The sequence below is a fragment of the Lithobates pipiens genome, unplaced genomic scaffold (assembly GCF_037356315.1).
Source record: "Lithobates pipiens isolate NorthernLeopardFrog02 unplaced genomic scaffold, aLitPip1_a1.2 Scaffold_27, whole genome shotgun sequence".
Classification (NCBI taxonomy): domain Eukaryota; kingdom Metazoa; phylum Chordata; class Amphibia; order Anura; family Ranidae; genus Lithobates; species Lithobates pipiens.
Window position 1 is genome coordinate 229,319,860 of NW_027507788.1, and position 21,041 is coordinate 229,340,900.

Genomic DNA, 21,041 nt, shown 5'->3' on the forward strand with positions numbered 1-21,041 from the left:
CACGAAAGGTTAAAGTTCTTGTATACATTAAACACGTAAGTCCGCCGGGGCGAACGACGGAAAAAGGCGTTCGAACCCGCGGACGGCGAAAGTCGGAAATTCGCCGCGAAACGACCGCCGGGCGAAACGTTCGTCCATCACTACTGCCAATCATCCCTGTAGTAGTGGTGAGGTAGAGGTGTAGTAGCTGTGTATTAATGATGTAGTAAAGATGTGGTAGCGGTGAGGTAGTAGGGTTGGTGTAGTAGAGATATAATAAGGGTCTAGTAGCTGTGTGGTAGAGATATTGTTGTGGTAGTAGTGGTATGATAGCGATGTAGTAGTGCTGCAGTGTAGTAGTGGTGTGATACTGGTGTAGTAGTTGTGTAGTAGAGATGTAGTTGTGGTTAGGTAGTAGGTTGGTAGCGATGTAGTAGAGGTGCAATAGCAGTATAGTAGTAGCGTTGTGATAGTGGTGTAGTAGCAGTGTAGAAGCGGTGTAGTAGAGATGTTGTTTTGGTGAAGTATTAGGTTGGTAGTGAGGTAGTAGCTGTGTAGTAGAGGTGTGATAGTGATGTAGTAGTGGTGTCATACTGGTGTAGTAGGGCTGTAGTAGAGATGTAGTTGTGGTGAGGTAGTAGGGCGATAGTGGTGTAGTAGCGGTGTGGTAGAGGTGTAGTGATGTAGTAGAGGTGTGGTGGAGTAGAGATGTAGTTATGTGAGGTAGTGATGTAGTAGTGGTGTAGCAGTGATGTAGTAGCAGAGCAGTAATGGTGTAGTAGTGGTGTGGTAGAGATGTAGTTATAGTGAGGTAGTAGGGTGGTAGCAGTGTGATACCAATGTAGTAGCAGTATAGTAGAGGTGTGATAGAGGTGTGGTAGAGATGTAGTTGTGGTGAGGTAGTAGGGTGGTAGTGATGTAGTAGCGGTGTAGTAGAGGTGCAGTAGCGGTGTGGTATTGGTGTAGTAGTGATGTAGTAGCGGTGTGGTATTGTTGTAGTAGTGATGTAGTAGCGGTGTGGCATTGATGTAGTCACGGTATTGTTGTAGTAGCGGTGTGGTAGAGGTGTAGTAGCAGTGAAGTAGCAGTGTGGTAGAGGTTTAGTAGCAGTGTGGTAGAGGTGTAGTAGAGGTGTAGTAGCGGTGTGGTATTGTTGTTGTAGCAGTGTGGTATTGATGTAGTAGCGGTATTGTTGTAGTAGAGGTGTAGTAGCAGTGTGGTAGAGGTTTAGTAGCAGTGTGGTAGAGGTGTAGTAGAGGTGTGGTATTGGTGTAGTAGTGATGTAGTAGCAGTGTGGTATTGTTGTAGTAGCGGTGTGGTATTGATGTAGTAGCGGTATTGTTGTAGTAGAGGTGTAGTAGCAGTGTGGTAAAGGTTTAGTAGCAGTGTGGTAGAGGTGTAGTAGAGGTGTAGTAGCGGTGTGGTATTGTTGTTGTAGCGGTGTGGTATTGATGTAGTAGCGGTATTGTTGTAGTAGAGGTGTAGTAGCAGTGTGGTAGAGGTTTAGTAGCAGTGTGGTAGAGGTGTAGTAGAGGTGTAGTAGCGGTGTAGTAGCAGTGTGGTAGAGGTTTAGTAGCAGTGTGGTAGAGGTGTAGTAGAGGTGTGGTATTGGTGTAGTAGTGATGTAGTAGCGGTGTGGTATTGTTGTTGTAGCAGTGTGGTATTGATGTAGTAGCGGTATTGTTGTAGTAGAGGTGTAGTAGCAGTGTAGTAGCAGTGTGGTAGAGGTTTAGTAGCAGTGTGGTAGAGGTGTAGTAGAGGTGTGGTATTGGTGTAGTAGTGATGTAGTAGCGGTGTGGTATTGTTGTAGTAGCGGTGTGGTATTGATGTAGTAGCGGTATTGTTGTAGTAGAGGTGTAGTAGCAGTGTGGTAAAGGTTTAGTAGCAGTGTGGTAGAGGTGTAGTAGAGGTGTAGTAGCAGTGTGGTATTGATGTAGTAGCGGTATTGTTGTAGTAGCGGTGTGGTAGAGGTTTAGTAGCAGTGTGGTAGAGGTGTAGTAGAGGTGTGGTAGCGGTGTAGTAGCAGTGTGGTAGAGGTTTAGTAGCAGTGTGGTAGAGGTTTAGTAGCAGTGTGGTAGAGGTGTAGTAGAGGTGTAGTAGCGGTGTAGTAGCAGTGTGGTAGAGGTTTAGTAGCAGTGTGGTAGAGGTTTAGTAGCAGTGTGGTAGAGGTGTAGTAGAGGTGTAGTAGCGGTGTAGTAGCAGTGTGGTAGAGGTTTAGTAGCAGTGTGGTAGAGGTTTAATAGCAGTGTGGTAGAGGTTTAGTAGCAGTGTGGTAGAGGTGTAGTAGCAGTGTTGTAGAGGTGTAGTAGCAGTGTGGTAGAGGTTTAGTAGCAGTGTGGTAGAGGTTTAGTAGCAGTGTTGTAGAGGTGTAGTAGCAGTGTGGTAGAGGTTTAGTAGCAGTGTGGTAGAGGTTTAGTAGCAGTGTGGTAGAGGTGTAGTAGCAGTGTTGTAGAGGTGTAGTAGCAGTGTGGTAGAGGTTTAGTAGCAGTGTGGTAGAGGTTTAGTAGCAGTGTGGTAGAGGTGTAGTAGAGGTGTAGTAGCAGTGTGGTAGAGGTTTAGTAGCAGTGTGGTAGAGGTGTAGTAGAGGTGTAGTAGCAGTGTGGTAGAGGTGTAGTAGAGGTGTAGTAGCAGTGTGGTAGAGGTTTAGTAGCAGTGTGGTAGAGGTGTAGTAGAGGTGTAGTAGCAGTGTGGTAGAGGTGTAGTAGAGGTGTAGTAGAGGTGTAGTAGCAGTGTGGTAGAGGTTTAGTAGCAGTGTGGTAGAGGTTTAGTAGCGATGTGGTAGAGGTGTAGTAGAGGTGTAGTAGAGGTGTAGTAGCGGTGTGGTAGAGGTGTAGTAGAGGTGTAGTAGAGGTGTAGTAGCAGTGCCTACCACAGTGATTTCCTATGTGACATGTAAATAGAATTTGGTCACTCACCTATGGCGAGAACGAGGATGAAGGGCCGCCTCCGGCCAAACCTGGACACGCAGGTGTCACTCCACGCCCCCAATAACGGCTGGAGGAGGAAACCTGAGGAAACCAATGAAATACATGTCATGTTATTACATCATCTTCTGATGTCATAGGAGCCCCCCTCCCCCTCCCATTCATTGTATCCGGGCAGAGACCCGGACGTGACATCATTGTCAGGGATCAGATCCGCCTTCCAGCTGACAACACACCAAACAATCGGATTGTATAGTGGGGGGCGGATCTCACCACACGGAAATCGATCGGCGCTGTGAGGAATATAACGATCAATAAACGAATCGCGTCTTCCAGGAATTTCAATCAATTGGCAATTTGATGAGAAAACCGCCATTTTCATGAAAGGAAGGATCTGATTGGACATCAGAAATGGCGGAATGCGGTGACTCCGCGGGGCGGTGATCGCTGGGAGACGATCGGAAATGATCGATGATTTCTCCATTGTTTTATGAAATAAATAAATTGGAATGTGAAGCGATCGTTTCCCGTCTTTGGATGAAACCCCCTCCCCTCCCCCCACTGATCTCCGGAGCGACCCATTCATCTTCACAGCACCAAAATCCTTCCAATCAGCTCACCGCCCACCCCTCCCCCCTCCCCCACAACACCCACTCAGAGATTAGCATGGAAGAGGAACAGGGGGAGCTGTAGAGTCACTGCTGGGAGAGGGAGCAGGGAGAGCTGAGCTGCTGAGTCACTGCTGGGAGGGGAAGCAGGGTGAGCTGTAGAGTCACCGCTGGGAGGGGAAGCAGGGGGAGCTGTAGAGTAACCGCTGGGAGGGGGAGCAGGGTGAGCTGTAGAGTCACCGCTGGGAGGGGAAGCAGGGGGAGCTGTAGAGTAACCGCTGGGAGGGGGAGCAGGGGGAGCTGTAGAGTCACTGCTGGGAGAGGGAGCAGGGTGAGCTGAGCTGCTGAGTCACTGCTGGGAGGGGAAGCAGGGTGAGCTGAGCTGCTGAGTCACTGCTGGGAGGGGAAGCAGGGTGAGCTGAGCTGCTGAGTCACTGCTGGGAGGGGGAGCAGGGGGAGCTGTAGAGTCACCGCTGGGAGGGGAAGCAGGGTGAGCTGAGCTGCTGAGTCACTGCTGGGAGGGGGAGCAGGGTGAGCTGAGCTGTAGAGTCACTGCTGGGAGGGGGAGCAGGGTCAGCTGCTGAGTCACTGCTGGGAGGGGGAGCAGGGTGAGCTGAGCTGCTGAGTCACTGCTGGGAGGGGGAGCAGGGTCAGCTGCAGAGTCACTGCTGGGAGAAGGAGCAGGGGGAGCTGCAGAGTCACTGCTGGGAGGGGAAGCAGGGGGAGCTGTAGAGTCACCGCTGGGAGGGGAAGCAGGGGGAGCTGTAGAGTCACTGCTTGGAGAGGGAGCAGGGTGAGCTGAGCTGCTGAGTCACTGCTGGGAGGGGAAGCAGGGGGAGCTGTAGAGTCACTGCTGGGAGAGGGAGCAGGGGGAGCTGCAGAGTCACTGCTGGGAGGGGAAGCAGGGGGAGCTGTAGAGTCACCGCTGGGAGGGGAAGCAGGGGGAGCTGTAGAGTCACTGCTGGGAGGGGAAGCAGGGTGAGCTGAGCTGTAGAGTCACTGCTGGGAGGGGGAGCAGGGGGAGCTGTAGAGTCACTGCTGGGAGGGGGAGCAGGGTGAGCTGAGCTGCTGAGTCACTGCTGGGAGGGGGAGCAGGGTGAGCTGAGCTGCTGAGTCACTGCTGGGAGGGGGAGCAGGGTGAGCTGAGCTGCTGAGTCACTGCTGGGAGGGGGAGCAGGGTGAGCTGAGCTGCTGAGTCACTGCTGGGAGGGGAAGCAGGGTGAGCTGTAGAGTCACCGCTGGGAGGGGAAGCAGGGGGAGCTGTAGAGTCACTGCTGGGAGAGGAAGCAGGGAGAGCTGAGCTGCTGAGTCACTGCTGGGAGGGGAAGCAGGGGGAGCTGTAGAGTCACTGCTGGGAGAGGAAGCAGGGAGAGCTGAGCTGCTGAGTCACTGCTGGGAGGGGGAGCAGGGTGAGCTGTAGAGTCACCGCTGGGAGGGGAAGCAGGGGGAGCTGTAGAGTCACTGCTGGGAGAGGAAGCAGGGAGAGCTGAGCTGCTGAGTCACTGCTGGGAGGGGGAGCAGGGTGAGCTGTAGAGTCACCGCTGGGAGGGGAAGCAGGGGGAGCTGAGCTGATGAGTCACTGCTGGGAGGGGAAGCAGGGGGAGCTGCTGAGTCACTGCTGGGAGGGGAAGCAGGGGGAGCTGTAGAGTCACTGCTGGGAGAGGGAGCAGGGTGAGCTGAGCTGCTGAGTCACTGCTGGGAGGGGAAGCAGGGTGAGCTGAGCTGCTGAGTCACTGCTGGGAGGGGGAGCAGGGTGAGCTGAGCTGCTGAGTCACTGCTGGGAGGGGGAGCAGGGGGAGCTGTAGAGTCACCGCTGGGAGGGGAAGCAGGGTGAGCTGAGCTGCTGAGTCACTGCTGGGAGGGGGAGCAGGGTGAGCTGAGCTGTAGAGTCACTGCTGGGAGGGGGAGCAGGGGGAGCTGTAGAGTCACCGCTGGGAGGGGAAGCAGGGTGAGCTGAGCTGCTGAGTCACTGCTGGGAGGGGGAGCAGGGTGAGCTGAGCTGCTGAGTCACTGCTGGGAGGGGGAGCAGGGGGAGCTGTAGAGTCACTGCTGGGAGGGGAAGCAGGGTCAGCTGCTGAGTCACTGCTGGGAGGGGGAGCAGGGTGAGCTGAGCTGCTGAGTCACTGCTGGGAGGGGGAGCAGGGTCAGCTGCAGAGTCACTGCTGGGAGAAGGAGCAGGGGGAGCTGCAGAGTCACTGCTGGGAGGGGAAGCAGGGGGAGCTGTAGAGTCACCGCTGGGAGGGGAAGCAGGGGGAGCTGTAGAGTCACCGCTGGGAGGGGAAGCAGGGGGAGCTGTAGAGTCACTGCTTGGAGAGGGAGCAGGGTGAGCTGAGCTGCTGAGTCACTGCTGGGAGGGGAAGCAGGGTGAGCTGAGCTGCTGAGTCACTGCTGGGAGGGGAAGCAGGGGGAGCTGTAGAGTCACCGCTGGGAGGGGAAGCAGGGGGAGCTGTAGAGTCACTGCTGGGAGGGGAAGCAGGGTGAGCTGAGCTGTAGAGTCACTGCTGGGAGGGGGAGCAGGGGGAGCTGTAGAGTCACTGCTTGGAGAGGGAGCAGGGTGAGCTGAGCTGCTGAGTCACTGCTGGGAGGGGAAGCAGGGTGAGCTGAGCTGCTGAGTCACTGCTGGGAGGGGGAGCAGGGTGAGCTGAGCTGCTGAGTCACTGCTGGGAGGGGAAGCAGGGTGAGCTGAGCTGCTGAGTCACTGCTGGGATGGGAAGCAGGGGGAGCTGTAGAGTCACTGCTGGGAGGGGAAGCAGGGGGAGCTGTAGAGTCACTGCTGGGAAGGGAAGCAGGGGGAGCTGTAGAGTCACTGCTGGGAGGGGAAGCAGGGGGAGCTGTAGAGTCACTGCTGGGAGGGGAAGCAGGGGGAGCTGTAGAGTCACTGCTGGGAAGGGAAGCAGGGGGAGCTGTAGAGTCACTGCTGGGAGGGGAAGCAGGGGGAGCTGTAGAGTCACTGCTGGGAGGGGAAGCAGGGGGAGCTGTAGAGTCACTGCTGGGAGGGGAAGCAGGGGGAGCTGAGCTGCAGAGTTACCGCTGGGAGGGGAAGCAGGGGGAGCTGTAGAGTCACTGCTGGGAGGGGAAGCAGGGGGAGCTGTAGAGTCACCGCTGGGAGGGGAAGCAGGGGGAGCTGTAGAGTCACCGCTGGGAGGGGAAGCAGGGTGAGCTGTAGAGTAACCGCTGGGAGGGGAAGCAGGGGGAGCTGTAGAGTCACCGCTGGGAGGGGAAGCAGGGTGAGCTGTAGAGTAACCGCTGGGAGGGGAAGCAGGCGGAGCTGTAGAGTCACTGCTGGGAGAGGGAGCAGGGGGAGCTGTAGAGTCACTGCTGGGAGAGGGAGCAGGGGGAGCTGTAGAGTCACTGCTGGGAGAGGGAGCAGGGGGAGCTGTAGAGTCACTGCTGGGAGAGGGAGCAGGGGGAGCTGTAGAGTCACTGCTGGGAGAGGGAGCAGGGGGAGCTGTAGAGTCACTGCTGGGAGAGGGAGCAGGGGGAGCTGTAGAGTCACTGCTGGGAGAGGGAGCAGGGTGAGCTGCAGAGTCACTGCTGGGAGAGGGAGCAGGGGGAGCTGTAGAGTCACTGCTGGGAGGGGAAGCAGGGGGAGCTGTAGAGTCACTGCTGGGAGAGGGAGCAGGGTGAGCTGCAGAGTCACTGCTGGGAGAGGGAGCAGGGGGAGCTGTAGAGTCACCGCTGGGAGGGGAAGCAGGGGGAGCTGTAGAGTCACCGCTGGGAGGGGAAGCAGGGTGAGCTGTAGAGTCACTGCTGGGAGGGGAAGCAGGGGGAGCTGTAGAGTTACCGCTGGGAAGGGAAGAAGGGGGAGCTGTAGAGTCACTGCTGGGAGAGGGAGCAGGGTGAGCTGTAGAGTCACTGCTGGGAGAGGGAGCAGGGGGAGCTGTAGAGTCACTGCTGGGAGGGGAAGCAGGGGGAGCTGCAGTCACTGCTGGGAGAGGAAGCAGGGGGAGCTGCAGTGTCACTCCTGGGAGAGGGAGCAGGGGGAGCTGTAGAGTCACTGCTGGGAGAGGGAGCAGGGGGAGCTGCAGTCACTGCTGGGAGAGGGAGCAGGGGGAGCTGCAGTCACTGCTGGGAGAGGGAGCAGGGGGAGCTGCAGTCACTGCTGGGAGAGGGAGTAGGGGGAGCTGTAGAGTCACTGCTGGGAGAGGGAGCAGGGGGAGCTGCAGTCACTGCTGGGAGAGGGAGCAGGGGGAGCTGCAGTCACTGCTGGGAGAGGGAGTAGGGGGAGCTGTAGAGTCACCGCTGGGAGGGGAAGCAGGGGGAGCTGTAGAGTCACCGCTGGGAGGGGAAGCAGGGGGAGCTGTAGAGTCACTGCTGGGAGGGGAAGCAGGGGGAGCTGTAGAGTCACCGCTGGGAGGGGAAGCAGGGGGAGCTGTAGAGTCACCGCTGGGAGGGGAAGCAGGAGGAGCTGCAGTCACTGCTGGGAGAGGGAGCAGGGGAGCTGCAGTCACTGCTGGGAGAGGGAGCAGGGGGAGCTGCAGTCTGTGCTGAGAAGGAGGGAGAGCAGAGAAAAGGACTTGGAGGACTTCAGTGCTTCTGCTGTGAGATTTGAGGAATAATTGCTCCACAGTGCTTGCCGCTACGGAGGTGATTGGCGTGTTTTTCCGCTCACTATGTGATTGGTAGGGACAGTTGGACGGATTGGTTGGATGTTCGTATCCTGGGAGGGGGGGAGGGGGGGTCATTCTCATTCATACATGTTAGGTGTCAGCGGTCCAATCAGAATGCAGAAATGAAGATTACCCAGGATGGGGCTGATAAACCACACCATGCTATAGAACTCATCGGGGAGACCCATCTGGAGAAGTACCGGGGTGACGTAGGCCGTCTCCATCGCATAGCAGAACTCGATGCCGAACAATATGCAGCCGTTACACAGGAGCTCCAAGAAGGATCTTCGAGGGTGAAGGTCTACGAAATCGATCAGATCGAGCGGGCACGGGGTGTTGGGGGGAGGGGGCGGCGACGGCCGGATTAGTTTTCTTCTCTTTGGATGTCTTTTGAAATTGTTGGCTCGATGGCTGAGGTGACCCGTGACCGATGAGGTGTACCCACACACCTGCGACCTCCAGAAATCCTGGGCGACCGTGCCGGGGGCCGCGGGGTCGGCGGGAGGGGAGAAGGCGGCGGAAGCCATTATCACGAGATATTTCTACGTCTGGAAAACAGAAAGACGACATCCGTTATATAGTGCGAGGAACGCGGAAAACATGGCCGCCGCCACTGCCGACCCTCCCAGAGTACTGACCCGCTTGTCCCGCCGGCGGGTTTATCAATATTATAAATATATACATTTCATAAAATAATACATAAATCGCCAGCCACCCCCCTCCCCACCCCCACCCCCAGGACCCCTGACTCCTCCTACATGGGGAAAAAAACAGCTTTTCAAAATTAGAACCCGAAACATTGTATATTTATACAGAGAATAAAATGGTGGGTGTTGCAATTTTTTATGTCACACGGTATTTGCGCAGCAGTTTTGGAAAAAATACACTTTAATGAATTGTAGCGCACAAAAGTACAATATATATAATATATTACACATTTTTTGGTAAGGTATAAAAGGGTTACGCCCAGTAAATATTGTATCTGACAAAAGTAAGTACACCCCTCAGTCATGTGTGTAAATCTTTTCATGTGACAACACTGAAAAATGACACTTGGGCCCAATTAGCCATTTTCCCTCCCCGGTGTCATGTGACTCGTTAGTGTTACAAGGTCTCAGGTGTGAATGGGGAGCAGGTGTGATAAATTTGGTGTTACCGCTCTCACTCTCTCATACTGGTCACTGGAGGTACAACATGGCACCTCATGGCAAAGAACTCTCTGAGGATCTGAAGATAAGAATTGTTGCTCTACATAAAGATGGCCTAGGCTATAAGAAGATTGCCAAGACCCTGAAACTGAGCTGCAGCACGGTGGACAAGACCATACAGCGGTATAACAGGACAGGTTCCCCTCAGAACAGGCCTCGCCATGGTCCACCAGAGAAGTTGAGGTCACGTGCTCAGCGTCATATCCAGAGGTTGTCTTTGGGAAATAGACGTATGAGTGCTGCCAGCATTGCTGCAGAGGTTGTAGGGGTGGGGGGGTCAGCCTGTCAGTGCTCAGACCATACGCCGCACACTGCATCAAATTGGTCTGCATGGCTGTCATCCCAGAAGGAAGCCTCTTCTAAAGATGATGCACAAGAAAGACCACAAACAGTTTGCTGAAGACAAGCAGACTAAGGAGATGGATTACTGGAACCACGTCCTGTGGTCTGATGAGACCAAGATAAAGGTATTTGGTGTCAGATGGTGACAGGCGTGTGTGGGGGCAACCAGGTGAGGAGGACAAAGACAAGTGTGTCTTGTCTACAGTCAGGCATGGTGGTGGGGGTGTCATGGTCTGGGGCTGCATGAGTGCTGCCGGCACTGGGGGGCTACAGATCATTGAGGGGACCATGAATGCCAACATGTACTGTGACATACTGAAGCAGAGCATGATCCCCTCCCTTCAGAGACTGGACCGCAGGGCAGTATTCCAACATGATAACCACCCCAAACACACCTCCAACACCACCACTGCCTTGCTAAAGAAGCTGAGGGTAAAGGGGATGGACTGGCCAAGCATGTCTCCAGACCTAAACCCTATTGATCATCTGTGGGACATCCTCAGGGGGAAGGTGGAGGAGGGGAAGGTCTCCAACATCCACCAGCTCCGTGATGTCATCATGGGGGAGGGGAAGAGGACTCCAGTGGTGACCTGTGAAGCTCTGCTGACCTCCATGCCCAAGAGGGTGAAGGCAGTGCTGGAAAATAATGGCGGCCACACAAAATATTGAGACCTTGGGCCCAATTTGGAGATTTTCACTTAGGGGGTGTACTGACTTTTGTTGCCAGCGGTTTAGACATTAATGGCTGTGTGTTGAGTTATTTTGAGGGGACAGGAAATTTACACTGTTATACAAGCTGTACACTCACTACTTTACATTGTAGACAAGTGTCATTTCTTCAGTGTTGTCACATGAAAAGAGAGAAGAAATGTCACTGAGGGGTGTACTTACTTTTGTGAGATAAAATATATACCGTGGAGGTCTGTCGGGATATACCGTGGAGGTGTGTCGGGATATACTGTGGAGGTGTGTCGGGATATACAATGGAGGTGTGTCGGGATATACCATGGAGGTCTGTCGGGATATACTATGGAGGTGTGTTGGGATATACCATGGAGGTGTGTCGGGATATACCATGGAGGTGTGTTGGGATATACCATGGAGGTCTGTCGGGATATACCATGGAGGTGTGTCGGGATATACCGTGGAGGTGTGTCGGGATATACCATGGAGGTGTGTCGGGATATACCATGGAGGTGTGTCGGGATATACCGTGGAGGTGTTTCGGGATATACCATGGAGGTGTGTCGGGATATACCGTGGAGGCGTGTCGGGATATACCATGGAGGTGTGTCGGGATATACCATGGAGGTCTGTCGGGATATACCATGGAGGTGTGTCGGGATATATCATGGAGGTGTGTCGGGATATACTATGGAGGTGTGTTGGGATATACCATGGAGGTGTGTCGGGATATACCATGGAGGTCTGTCGGGATATACCATGGAGGTCTGTCGGGATATACCATGGAGGTCTGTCGGGATATACCATGGAGGTCTGTCGGGATCTACCATGGAGGCCTGTCGGGATATACCATGGAGGTGTGTCGGGATATACCGTGGAGGTGTGTCGGGATATACCATGGAGGTCTGTCGGGATATACCATGGAGGTCTGTCGGGATATACCATGGAGGTGTGTTGGGATATACCATGGAGGTCTGTCGGGATATACCATGGAGGTGTGTTGGGATATACCATGGAGGTCTGTCGGGATATACCATGGAGGTGTGTTGGGATATACCATGGAGGTCTGTCGGGATATACCATGGAGGTGTGTTGGGATATACCGTGGAGGTCTGTCGGTATATACCGTGGAGGTGTGTCGGGATATACCATGGAGGTGTGTCGGGATATACCGTGGAGGTCTGTCGGGATATACCATGGAGGTGTGTCGGGATATACCATGGAGGTGTGTCGGGATATACCATGGAGGTGTGTCGGGATATACCATGGAGGTCTGTCGGGATATTCCATGGAGGTGTGTCGGGATATACCGTGGAGGTGTGTCGGGATATACCATGGAGGTCTGTCGGGATATACCATGGAGGTCTGTCGGGATATACCATGGAGGTGTGTTGGGATATACCATGGAGGTCTGTCGGGATATACCATGGAGGTGTGTTGGGATATACCATGGAGGTCTGTCGGGATATACCATGGAGGTGTGTTGGGATATACCATGGAGGTCTGTCGGGATATACCATGGAGGTGTGTTGGGATATACCGTGGAGGTCTGTCGGTATATACCGTGGAGGTGTGTCGGGATATACAATGGAGGTGTGTCAGGATATACCATGGAGGTGTGTCGGGATATACCATGGAGGTCTGTCGGGATATACCGTGGAGGTGTGTCGGGATATATCATGGAGGTGTGTCGGGATATACCATGGAGGTGTGTTGGGATATACCATGGAGGTGTGTTGGGATATACCATGGAGGCGTGTCGGGATATACCATGGAGGCGTGTCGGGATATACCATGGAGGTGTGTCGGGATATACCGTGGAGGTGTGTCGGGATATACCATGGAGGTCTGTCGGGATATACCATGGAGGTCTGTCGGGATATACCATGGAGGTCTGTCGGGATATACCATGGAGGTGTGTTGGGATATACCATGGAGGTGTGTTGGGATATACCATGGAGGTGTGTCGGGATATACCATGGAGGTCTGTCGGGATATACCATGGAGGTCTGTCGGGATATACCATGGAGGTCTGTCGGGATATACCATGGAGGTCTGTCGGGATATACCGTGGAGGTGTGTTGGGATATACCATGGAGGTGTGTCGGGATATACAATGGAGGTGTGTCAGGATATACCATGGAGGTGTGTCGGGATATACCATGGAGGTCTGTCGGGATATACCGTGGAGGTGTGTCGGGATATATCATGGAGGTGTGTCGGGATATACTATGGAGGTGTGTTGGGATATACCATGGAGGTGTGTTGGGATATACCATGGAGGTCTGTCGGGATATACCATGGAGGTGTGTCGGGATCTACCATGGAGGCCTGTCGGGATATACCATGGAGGTGTGTCGGGATATACCATGGAGGTCTGTCGGGATATACCATGGAGGTCTGTCGGGATATACCATGGAGGTCTGTCGGGATATACCATGGAGGTGTGTTGGGATATACCATGGAGGTCTGTCGGGATATACCATGGAGGTGTGTTGGGATATACCATGGAGGTCTGTCGGGATATACCATGGAGGTGTGTCGGTATATACCATGGAGGTGTGTTGGGATATACCGTGGAGGTCTGTCGGTATATACCGTGGAGGTGTGTCGGGATATACCATGGAGGTGTGTCGGGATATACCGTGGAGGTGTGTCGGGATATACCATGGAGGTGTGTCGGGATATACCATGGAGGTGTGTTGGGATATACCGTGGAGGTCTGTCGGTATATACCGTGGAGGTGTGTCGGGATATACCATGGAGGTGTGTCGGGATATACCGTGGAGGTGTGTCGGGATATATCATGGAGGTGTGTCGGGATATACTATGGAGGTGTGTCGGGATATATCATGGAGGTGTGTCGGGATATACTATGGAGGTGTGTCGGGATATATCATGGAGGTGTGTCGGGATATACTATGGAGGTGTGTCGGGATATATCATGGAGGTGTGTCGGGATATACTATGGAGGTGTGTCGGGATCTACCATGGAGGTCTGTCGGGATATACCATGGAGGTGTGTCGGGTTGTGAAGCTCTTACTGCAGACGGAGATCTGGAAGAAATTTTGGATCATTTATAAAATTTACAGAATTGCCCCAAATTTTCCTTATTTTTAGTAAAACAATAATATTGGGGTGGCCATGTATGAGGACAGAAGATTGGTCCCCCGGGGGTGGGGGGGGGCACACGTGTTTCAGGTGTTAGAAGAGACACGTGTCAGGAGTGGGGGTGGGGGGGACACGTGTGTCAAGATTCGGGGGATATTTGTGTCAGGAGTGGACACATGTCAGGAGTGGGGGTGGGGGGACACGTGTGTCATGAGTGGGGGTGGGGGACACACGTGTGTCAAGATTCGGGGGATATTTGTGTCAGGAGTGGACACATGTCAGGAGTGGGGGTGGGGGGACGCGTGTGTCATGAGTGGGGGTGGGAGGGACATGTGTGTCAGGAGTGGGGGACACACATGTGTCAGGAGTGGAGGACACATATGTCAGGTGTGGGGGGGACACGTGTGTCGGCCGTGGTGCTGGGGGACACATGTCAGGAGTGGGGGGGCACGTGTCAGGATTGGGGGTGGGGGACACATGTCAGGAGTGGATGGACACGTGCCAGGATTGGGGGTGGGGGACACATGTCAGGAGTGGGGGGACACATGTGTCAGGAGTGGGGGGACACGTGTGTCAGGGGTGGGGGACACATGTTAGGAGTGGGGGGACACGTGTGTCGGGGGTGGGGGGACACATGTCAGGAGTGGGGGGACACGTGTGTCGGGGGTGGGGGGACACATGTCAGGAGTGGGGGGACACGTGTGTCGGGGGTGGGGGACACATGTCAGGAGTGGGGGGACACATGTCAGGAGTGGGGGGACACGTGTGTCGGGGGTGGGGGACACATGTCAGGAGTGGGGGACACATGTCAGGAGTGGGGGGACACGTGTGTCAGGAGTGGGGGGACAAGTGTGTCGGGGGTGGGGGGACACATGTCAGGAGTGGGGGGACACGTGTGTCGGGGGTGGGGGACACATGTCAGGAGTGGGGGGACACGTGTGTCGGGGGTGGGGGGACACATGTCAGGAGTGGGGGGACACGTGTGTCGGGGGTAGGGGGACACATGTCAGGAGTGGGGGGACACGTGTGTCGGGGGTAGGGGGACACATGTCAGGAGTGGGGGGACGCGTGTGTCGGGGGTGGGGGGACACATGTCAGGAGTGGGGGGACACGTGTGTCGGGGGTAGGGGGACACATGTCAGGAGTGGGGGGACACGTGTGTCGGGGGTAGGGGGACACATGTCAGGAGTGGGGGGACACGTGTGTCGGGGGTGGGGGGACACATGTCAGGAGTGGGGGGACACGTGTGTCGGGGGTGGGGGACACGTGTGTCGGGGGTGGGGGGACACATGTCAGGAGTGGGGGGACGCGTGTGTCGGGGGTGGGGGGACACATGTCAGGAGTGGGGGGACACGTGTGTCGGGATGACCTGAGCGGCGAGCCTCTCCTGGGCACACGTGTCTGTGTCTGGCGCTACGTTGTATCAGTCGCTGTCTCTGGCTCATTAGATGCTCCATCAGCGACCAATCAAATCGCCGGATGCAGCAGACGGGATTTTTTTTCTTTTACAGCAATGCAGCAGAAGTAATTTAAGGGTAAAGTAGAACAAAGACCCCCCACCCCCACCCCGAGGATGAAGACGGAGGGGGGGAATGGGGGGCGGGGGGGTCGGGTGGAACGTTACCTGGGAATTTAGGGACATTCTCTTCCAGAGATGCTGCATGGAGGATGACGATGGAGCGACTTCCCCGGCTGCCTCTGCTGCATCCTCCCTCCCTGTAGCTTCCTTCTGGCTGAGGTGGGGGGAGGTGTGCGTCTTCTGACATCACCGCTCCGCTCCGCTCTGCCGTCCCAGGCTTTGCCTGTCTCCTGGTGTCTTCCATTGTTCTGCTGAGCCCCGTACACCTGACTGCCGCCATCTGATTGGTGGACGCAAAACGCATGGAAAACGCACGCGTGACCCGCCTTTTCCATTTTTTTAATAAAACATTTATTTCTGCACATCGGGGAACGATACAGGAACGTCGTAGTTTGATGGACGCAGTTCATTGACGCGCTTCTTTGTGCATCGCAATGCTTACGTTTAGGCTTGGCGCAACCAAGAGCGGGCACAGGTTTTTTTTGACGCATTTCTGTGCAGGCCCCGCCTATTCATTGCAATGGGCCGCCCTATATGTGCGAAAAAACGCGGGAAAGAAGTGCTGCAGTGCAGTTTGGCACGCGGAATATAAAATGAACTAGAGGTGCGCCGCTATCGATCCCGAGTGCTCCGATACCCGAAACCGATACCTTTGCGGTGCGTTTCGAGCTCCTACAAAATAAAACGGTCTCAAATCGCACTGCAAAAAAATTGAATGCGTTTTTTTAACTGGAATGCGGTGCGATTCCTGTCCGAATCGCAGGCGGTTTCCTGCACTGCTTAGGGTCCTAACCCTAAGACCCCTTCCACACTGAGGCGCTTTTCAGGCGCTTTCACGCTAAACAAAAGCGCCTGAAAATCTCATGAAAACGTATTTTCCATTAAATTCAATGAATGGTTTCACGCGGGTAGTAAGAAGAGTCGGCAACTCTGCAATCCTTGAAGTCTCCTTTATTGGTACAATAATTTGACGCGTTTCGGCAATAGCCTTAGTTGTAGCTGGTTTCACACTGGGGCGGGGCGGTGAAAAAACTCCGGCAAGCAGCATCTTCGGAGCGTGTTTGGAGCGCTAATAAAGCACCTCAAAAGCGCCCCCCCCCCCCCCCTCCAATGAAGGGAAACGCATTAAAAAGCGCCTAAAATAGTTCTTTTGAGTCACATGACCTTCAGAAAAGCGCATCGCTAACGTCTCAAAAGCACCGCAAAAGTGCCTCAAATGCGCCCGTTGTTTTATGGGCAGTTTCGAAGCGCGTCGGTGTGAAAGTGCTCTGAGTCGCACTGCTCCTGTGTGATCCCAAGTGAAGTCGCGATGACAAGCCAATACCGGTATCAATGCGACTCCAATGTATTATATACCGTGTGTGCCGCAGCACCACGTCTTTCAGTGCGGCGCCTTTTTGGAAATACCGTGTATTCGTACCCCGTGCTCCAATACCCGACACCGATACCTTTGCGGTTGCGATTCGAGCCAAAACAAAAAGAATGGGCTCAAATCACGCTACAAAGAACCTGCATGTGATTGGAATAGGAATGTGGTGCGATTCCTGTCCGAATCGCATGCATTTCCCCGCACGGCTCCTGTGGGAACCCAGGCTTGTCATGGTGACTTCAGCCTGTGTTCGCACCTAAGCGGTGCGGGAAGCTGCATGCGATTCGGACAGGAAGCGCAGCACTTTCCTGTCTAACTGGCATGCGATTCTTTGCAGTGTGGTGTGAGTCCATTTATTTTGTATGAGCTCAAATCGCACCGCCAAGGTATCGGTACTCGGTGTTGGCAAGTACTTGGCTGAAGGTATCGGTCCTTGTCCGGTATCAGTGCAACTCTGTAATAAAGGAAGAATGTTCCCGCTGTGACCAATAGGGGCAGCACCTAGGAGATCTGAGCACTTCACACTACTACAAAGATAGGTGCGCCGGCCCTTTAAGAATCTCCTGCAGAGATAACTATTATATAACCAGAATAGTAACAAAATACTTCATAATGTGCAGATTGGATACAAGAATCCCAATATTTCTCATGTTTACCAATACAATCCCCAGTACACAGTATATATATATATACAAACAGCCCAACAGAGTTTAGGATTGATGCACTATACAGTTAAAGTGTTTGTTACCCCAATACCCCCTCCCCCCCCCCCGCTGCCCCATGTACCGCATGAAGAAGTCTCCCGTTCTCTTTGTATTGCTTCCTTTGTGTGAAATCCCCTCTGCTTTCCTATTAAAAACTGACCACACTAAGCAGGAGAGCACAGCATGGTCTCTAGCTATGCTGGGAACCCAGTATGCTCCTCTCCAATGATCAGTCTTGTGCTGACAACCACCCCCCCCCCCCCCGCACAGCCATTCACTGGGAAGCTCAGTGTCCTGATGTTTCTCCCCCCCCCCCCAGATTTCTAATCAGATTTCAGCAATCACCGGACACTTTTTGAGCACCAGTCACTTTGTCTGTTTGTTTTCAGACTTGTATATCCATCGCTAGCAAATTGTATATATTTTTTATTACTTGTTATGACATTTATTATCATCATAATATAGGCATCTAATTCATTTTATAAATATTCCCCTAACAGGTCATAATGAGTGTGAAAAACACCAGCCAGAGGTTGTAACACGTGATATAAAAATCCCAACAAAACACTGCAGCAGCACTTATTGAATTCACATAAACACTTTTATATTCTTTTACTACATGACATTCAGGCAGAGGGTGTAGTACATTCATACTAAAGGGGCTACAATTCCCCACATTTTTTGTTTACACCATTTTGGTTTATTTTTATTTCAGGAAGTGTTATCACCAAATATTGAGCGTTCCTCCTGGGGCTTCTGTCCTGGCTCGCTGTATCAGGCAGAGGTTGCAACACACTTAGTAGCACATGGCTCATTGGATATCGCATCTTGCAGAGGACATACATATTATTATTATTCTTTGCTATAACTAGATGGTGTATATTCTATCACTGTTTATATCTTATTTTTATTTTTTTGGGGATTTTAAAGTTTGTATCATTGCAACCTGCAGAGGGTGCAACACAGAACTATCATTAAAATAGTTTCAAACCAAATATCCTAAAACCTTCCTAATTAGAAGAGCGCCACGCCCCTGCCACTCCTTTTTTCAAAATCTAAACACAAACTTCACCTAGGAGAAAGTATATCTGCAGAAAGTATATCTTTAAGATTATTATTTATTTTTTTCATCTCTTTCCTGTGCGCAGATTTATCCACAGCTTTTTCTCAACAGACAAGAGAAGTATTCATTAAAGATAGAAAAGGTCAGGATGGGCAGCGGGCAAGAGAAGTATTCATTAAACAAAGCGAAGGTCAGGGTGGGCAGTGGGCAAGAGAAGTATCCATTAAACATAGAAATGGTCAGGATGGGCAGCGGGCAAGAGAAGTATTCATTAAACATAGAAAAGGTCAGGATGGGCAGCGGGCAAGAGAAGTATCCATTAAACATAGAAATGGTCAGGATGGGCAGCGGGCAAGAGAAGTATTCATTAAACATAGAAAAGGTCAGGATGGGCAGCGGGCAAGGGAAGTATCCACTAAAGATGGAAAAGGTCAGGATGGGCAGCGGGCAAGAGAAGTATCCACTAAAGATAGAAAAGGTCAGGATGGTGTCACGGTCGTTCCACTATCCCGATCGTACCAAGGAGACTTACCCGCAGGTTTCCTGTGCAAGGGGATCGTCGGTGCCCTCGGACGCGGGTTGGCGCAAACGAACGCACGCGAGTGCATGTAGTCCCCAACAGGCGCACGCGGGTGCGCGTTGACACGAGCGGGCGCACGCGGGTGCGCGACAAGCCGAACGGGCGTACGCGGGTACGCGGGGTCACGAACGGGAGCACGGTTACCCGCGGGGGTACGCAAACGTACCGTGCGACCGTTCTTGGCGCCCAACAGCCTACTTAAGGGATCAGCTCCTGCTCCACAGTGCTGTCCTGTCTACAGCGTTCCTGAGACTTTTGCTACCTGCTCCTGTGTGTGTGTTCGTGATCCTGTACCCGGCCTGTTCCTTGACCTTGGCTGTTTGCCGCCTGCCTCCGACCCTTTGCCTGATTGACCTCGCTTCTGCCTTCTGCCTCTGTACCTCCGCTGCCTGATAGTTGCCGACCCGGCTCGCCTCTGACCACGCCTGCCTGCCTACCTGAAGTCCAGCACTGACTTCTTCTGTGGTTCCTGCCTGTCCACCTGTGCCAGCTGTCCAGCAGTTCCCGCCCAGCGCTGGTGGTGCCCACCGTTCCAGTCTACTACCTGTTCCGGCTGTGCCTGCTATCTGCTAACCGGCCTGGCACTTGTGTCCTCCGGACTCCTGAATCCCTGTCTCCATCTCCAGGGGCTCTCGAGCCGGAGGCTTACGAGGCGCCGCTCCCTGCACATTTGGGCTCTCCAACCAGGTACGTGACAGATGGGCAGCGGGCAAGAGAAGTATTCATTAAACATACAAAAGGTCAGGATGGGCAGCGGGCAAGGGAAGTATCCACTAAAGATAGAAAAGGTCAGCATGGGCAGCGGGCAAGAGAAGTATTCATTAAACATAGAAAAAGTCAGGATGGGCAGCAGGCAAGAGAAGTATTCATTAAACATGGCAAAGCTCAGTAGGGGAAGCGGGCAAGAGAAGTATTCATTAAACATAGCAAAGGTCAGGGTGGGCAGCGGGCAAGAGAAGTATTCATTAAACATAGAAAAGGTCAGGGTGGGCAGCAAGGTAAGCAATCCATTGTAGCAAAGGTCAGGACAGGGAGTAGAGGTATAGCGTAGAGTAGAGGTATAGAGTAGAGGGATCTGGTAACATAACGAAGGTCAGGACAGGCAGCAGACACTTTGGGGATCCAGTAATGTAGAAAAGGTTGATGTGGAAATTTTATCAAAGCGGAGTTCCACCAAAAAATGGAGCTTCCATTTTAAGGGAAGGTGACCCCCTGACACGCCACATTTGGCATGTCCTTTGCTTGGGGGGGGGGGCATCAAAAATGAGGGTTCCCACTTCCTCCCGTGGGCTCGGCGGAGCCAGAAGTCAGTTCACCACTCCCCCCGCCTCTCGGCAATCATCTGGGACACGTCACATGTCACAGGTCCCAGATGATTGCCCGGCCAGTCATGGTGCGCCGTGCGGCTCGTGCATGCGCAGTGGGTGCCCAGGCTGTGAAGCCACAGCTGGGCTCCCACAGTTACAATGCCGGCGCCACAGAGAGGAGGGGGAGATGAGCGGGGCTTCAATCTCCTGCATTTCTGGACCCCGGCGCAGGTAAGTGTCTGATTATTAAAAGTCATCGCTTCTCGGCCTTTTGGCTAAGATCAAGTGTAGTATCTGTTCTTATCAGTTACCAGGAGGTGGCGCTTGCTTCCGTCCCTGTTCTACGGCGAGGTGGAGCAGGGGTGGCGGTTGTTATGCAAAACCTGCTGGTGTAAAGGTGACCCGGAGCGGTTTGTAGTCGAAAGGGAAGCCTTCTGATGAGGATGGAGAACCACTGGTCAGCACCAGGGGAGGGGACCCTGGCCTTCTGGCCTGGATTGGGGCAGCTCTAGCTCCGGTCAGTTTTCCGGGAGGGAACGTTGGTTCCCCTTTCTCCCACCGGGGGGAACGGCCTGTACCTCCCGAATGTAATTAGGTAGGAGTGACGGGAGCGAGGGTGAGGCCTGATGGCAAAGGGTCTCACTAAGCTCCTGGATCTCCATGCCTTTCTGGCTGGGGTGGGGGCTGCTGTGGTCTGGGGGGGGGGGGGGTCGGGATGCTTCTTTTGAAAAGCCTGTGGTGATGTGCCCCTGAAGTGGCAGTTCAGGGGCGCCGTACATTCACAGTGATTTATCACTTTGAAGGACACTTCACTGTATACACACTTTGCACAATTTTTTATTCCTGGCCGTTGTGTTTACACAATGACCACCTTTTTCACTCTCCCTCTCCACTTTTTATTTATTTTATTTTGTGTGTCACGTTTTATGTTGTCACTGCACGTGTGATGAGTAGGGTGTCGGTCCTCGGACC

At 53.5% G+C, this 21,041-nt stretch overlaps 1 protein-coding gene and 1 pseudogene across 1 annotated transcript in view; one reads left to right on the plus strand and one right to left on the minus strand.

Moving 5' to 3' along the window:
• The window catches only part of SLC45A1 (solute carrier family 45 member 1), a 39,724-nt gene extending 24,502 nt beyond the window's left edge, over nt 1–15,222 (minus strand). Inside the window, exons 1-3 of the mRNA XM_077458368.1 lie at nt 15,092–15,222; nt 8,255–8,669; nt 2,895–2,987 (exon numbers count right to left, since the gene is read on the minus strand). Coding sequence (XP_077314494.1) covers nt 2,895–2,987; nt 8,255–8,648 — 487 coding nt within the window. The 5' untranslated portion in view covers nt 8,649–8,669; nt 15,092–15,222. The remainder of the gene's footprint in view (nt 1–2,894; nt 2,988–8,254; nt 8,670–15,091) is intronic.
• Nucleotides 15,223–20,324: 5,102 nt separating this feature from the next.
• On the plus strand, nt 20,325–20,457 carry LOC143934657 (U2 spliceosomal RNA; annotated as a pseudogene).
• The last annotated feature ends 584 nt before the right edge of the window (nt 20,458–21,041 follow it).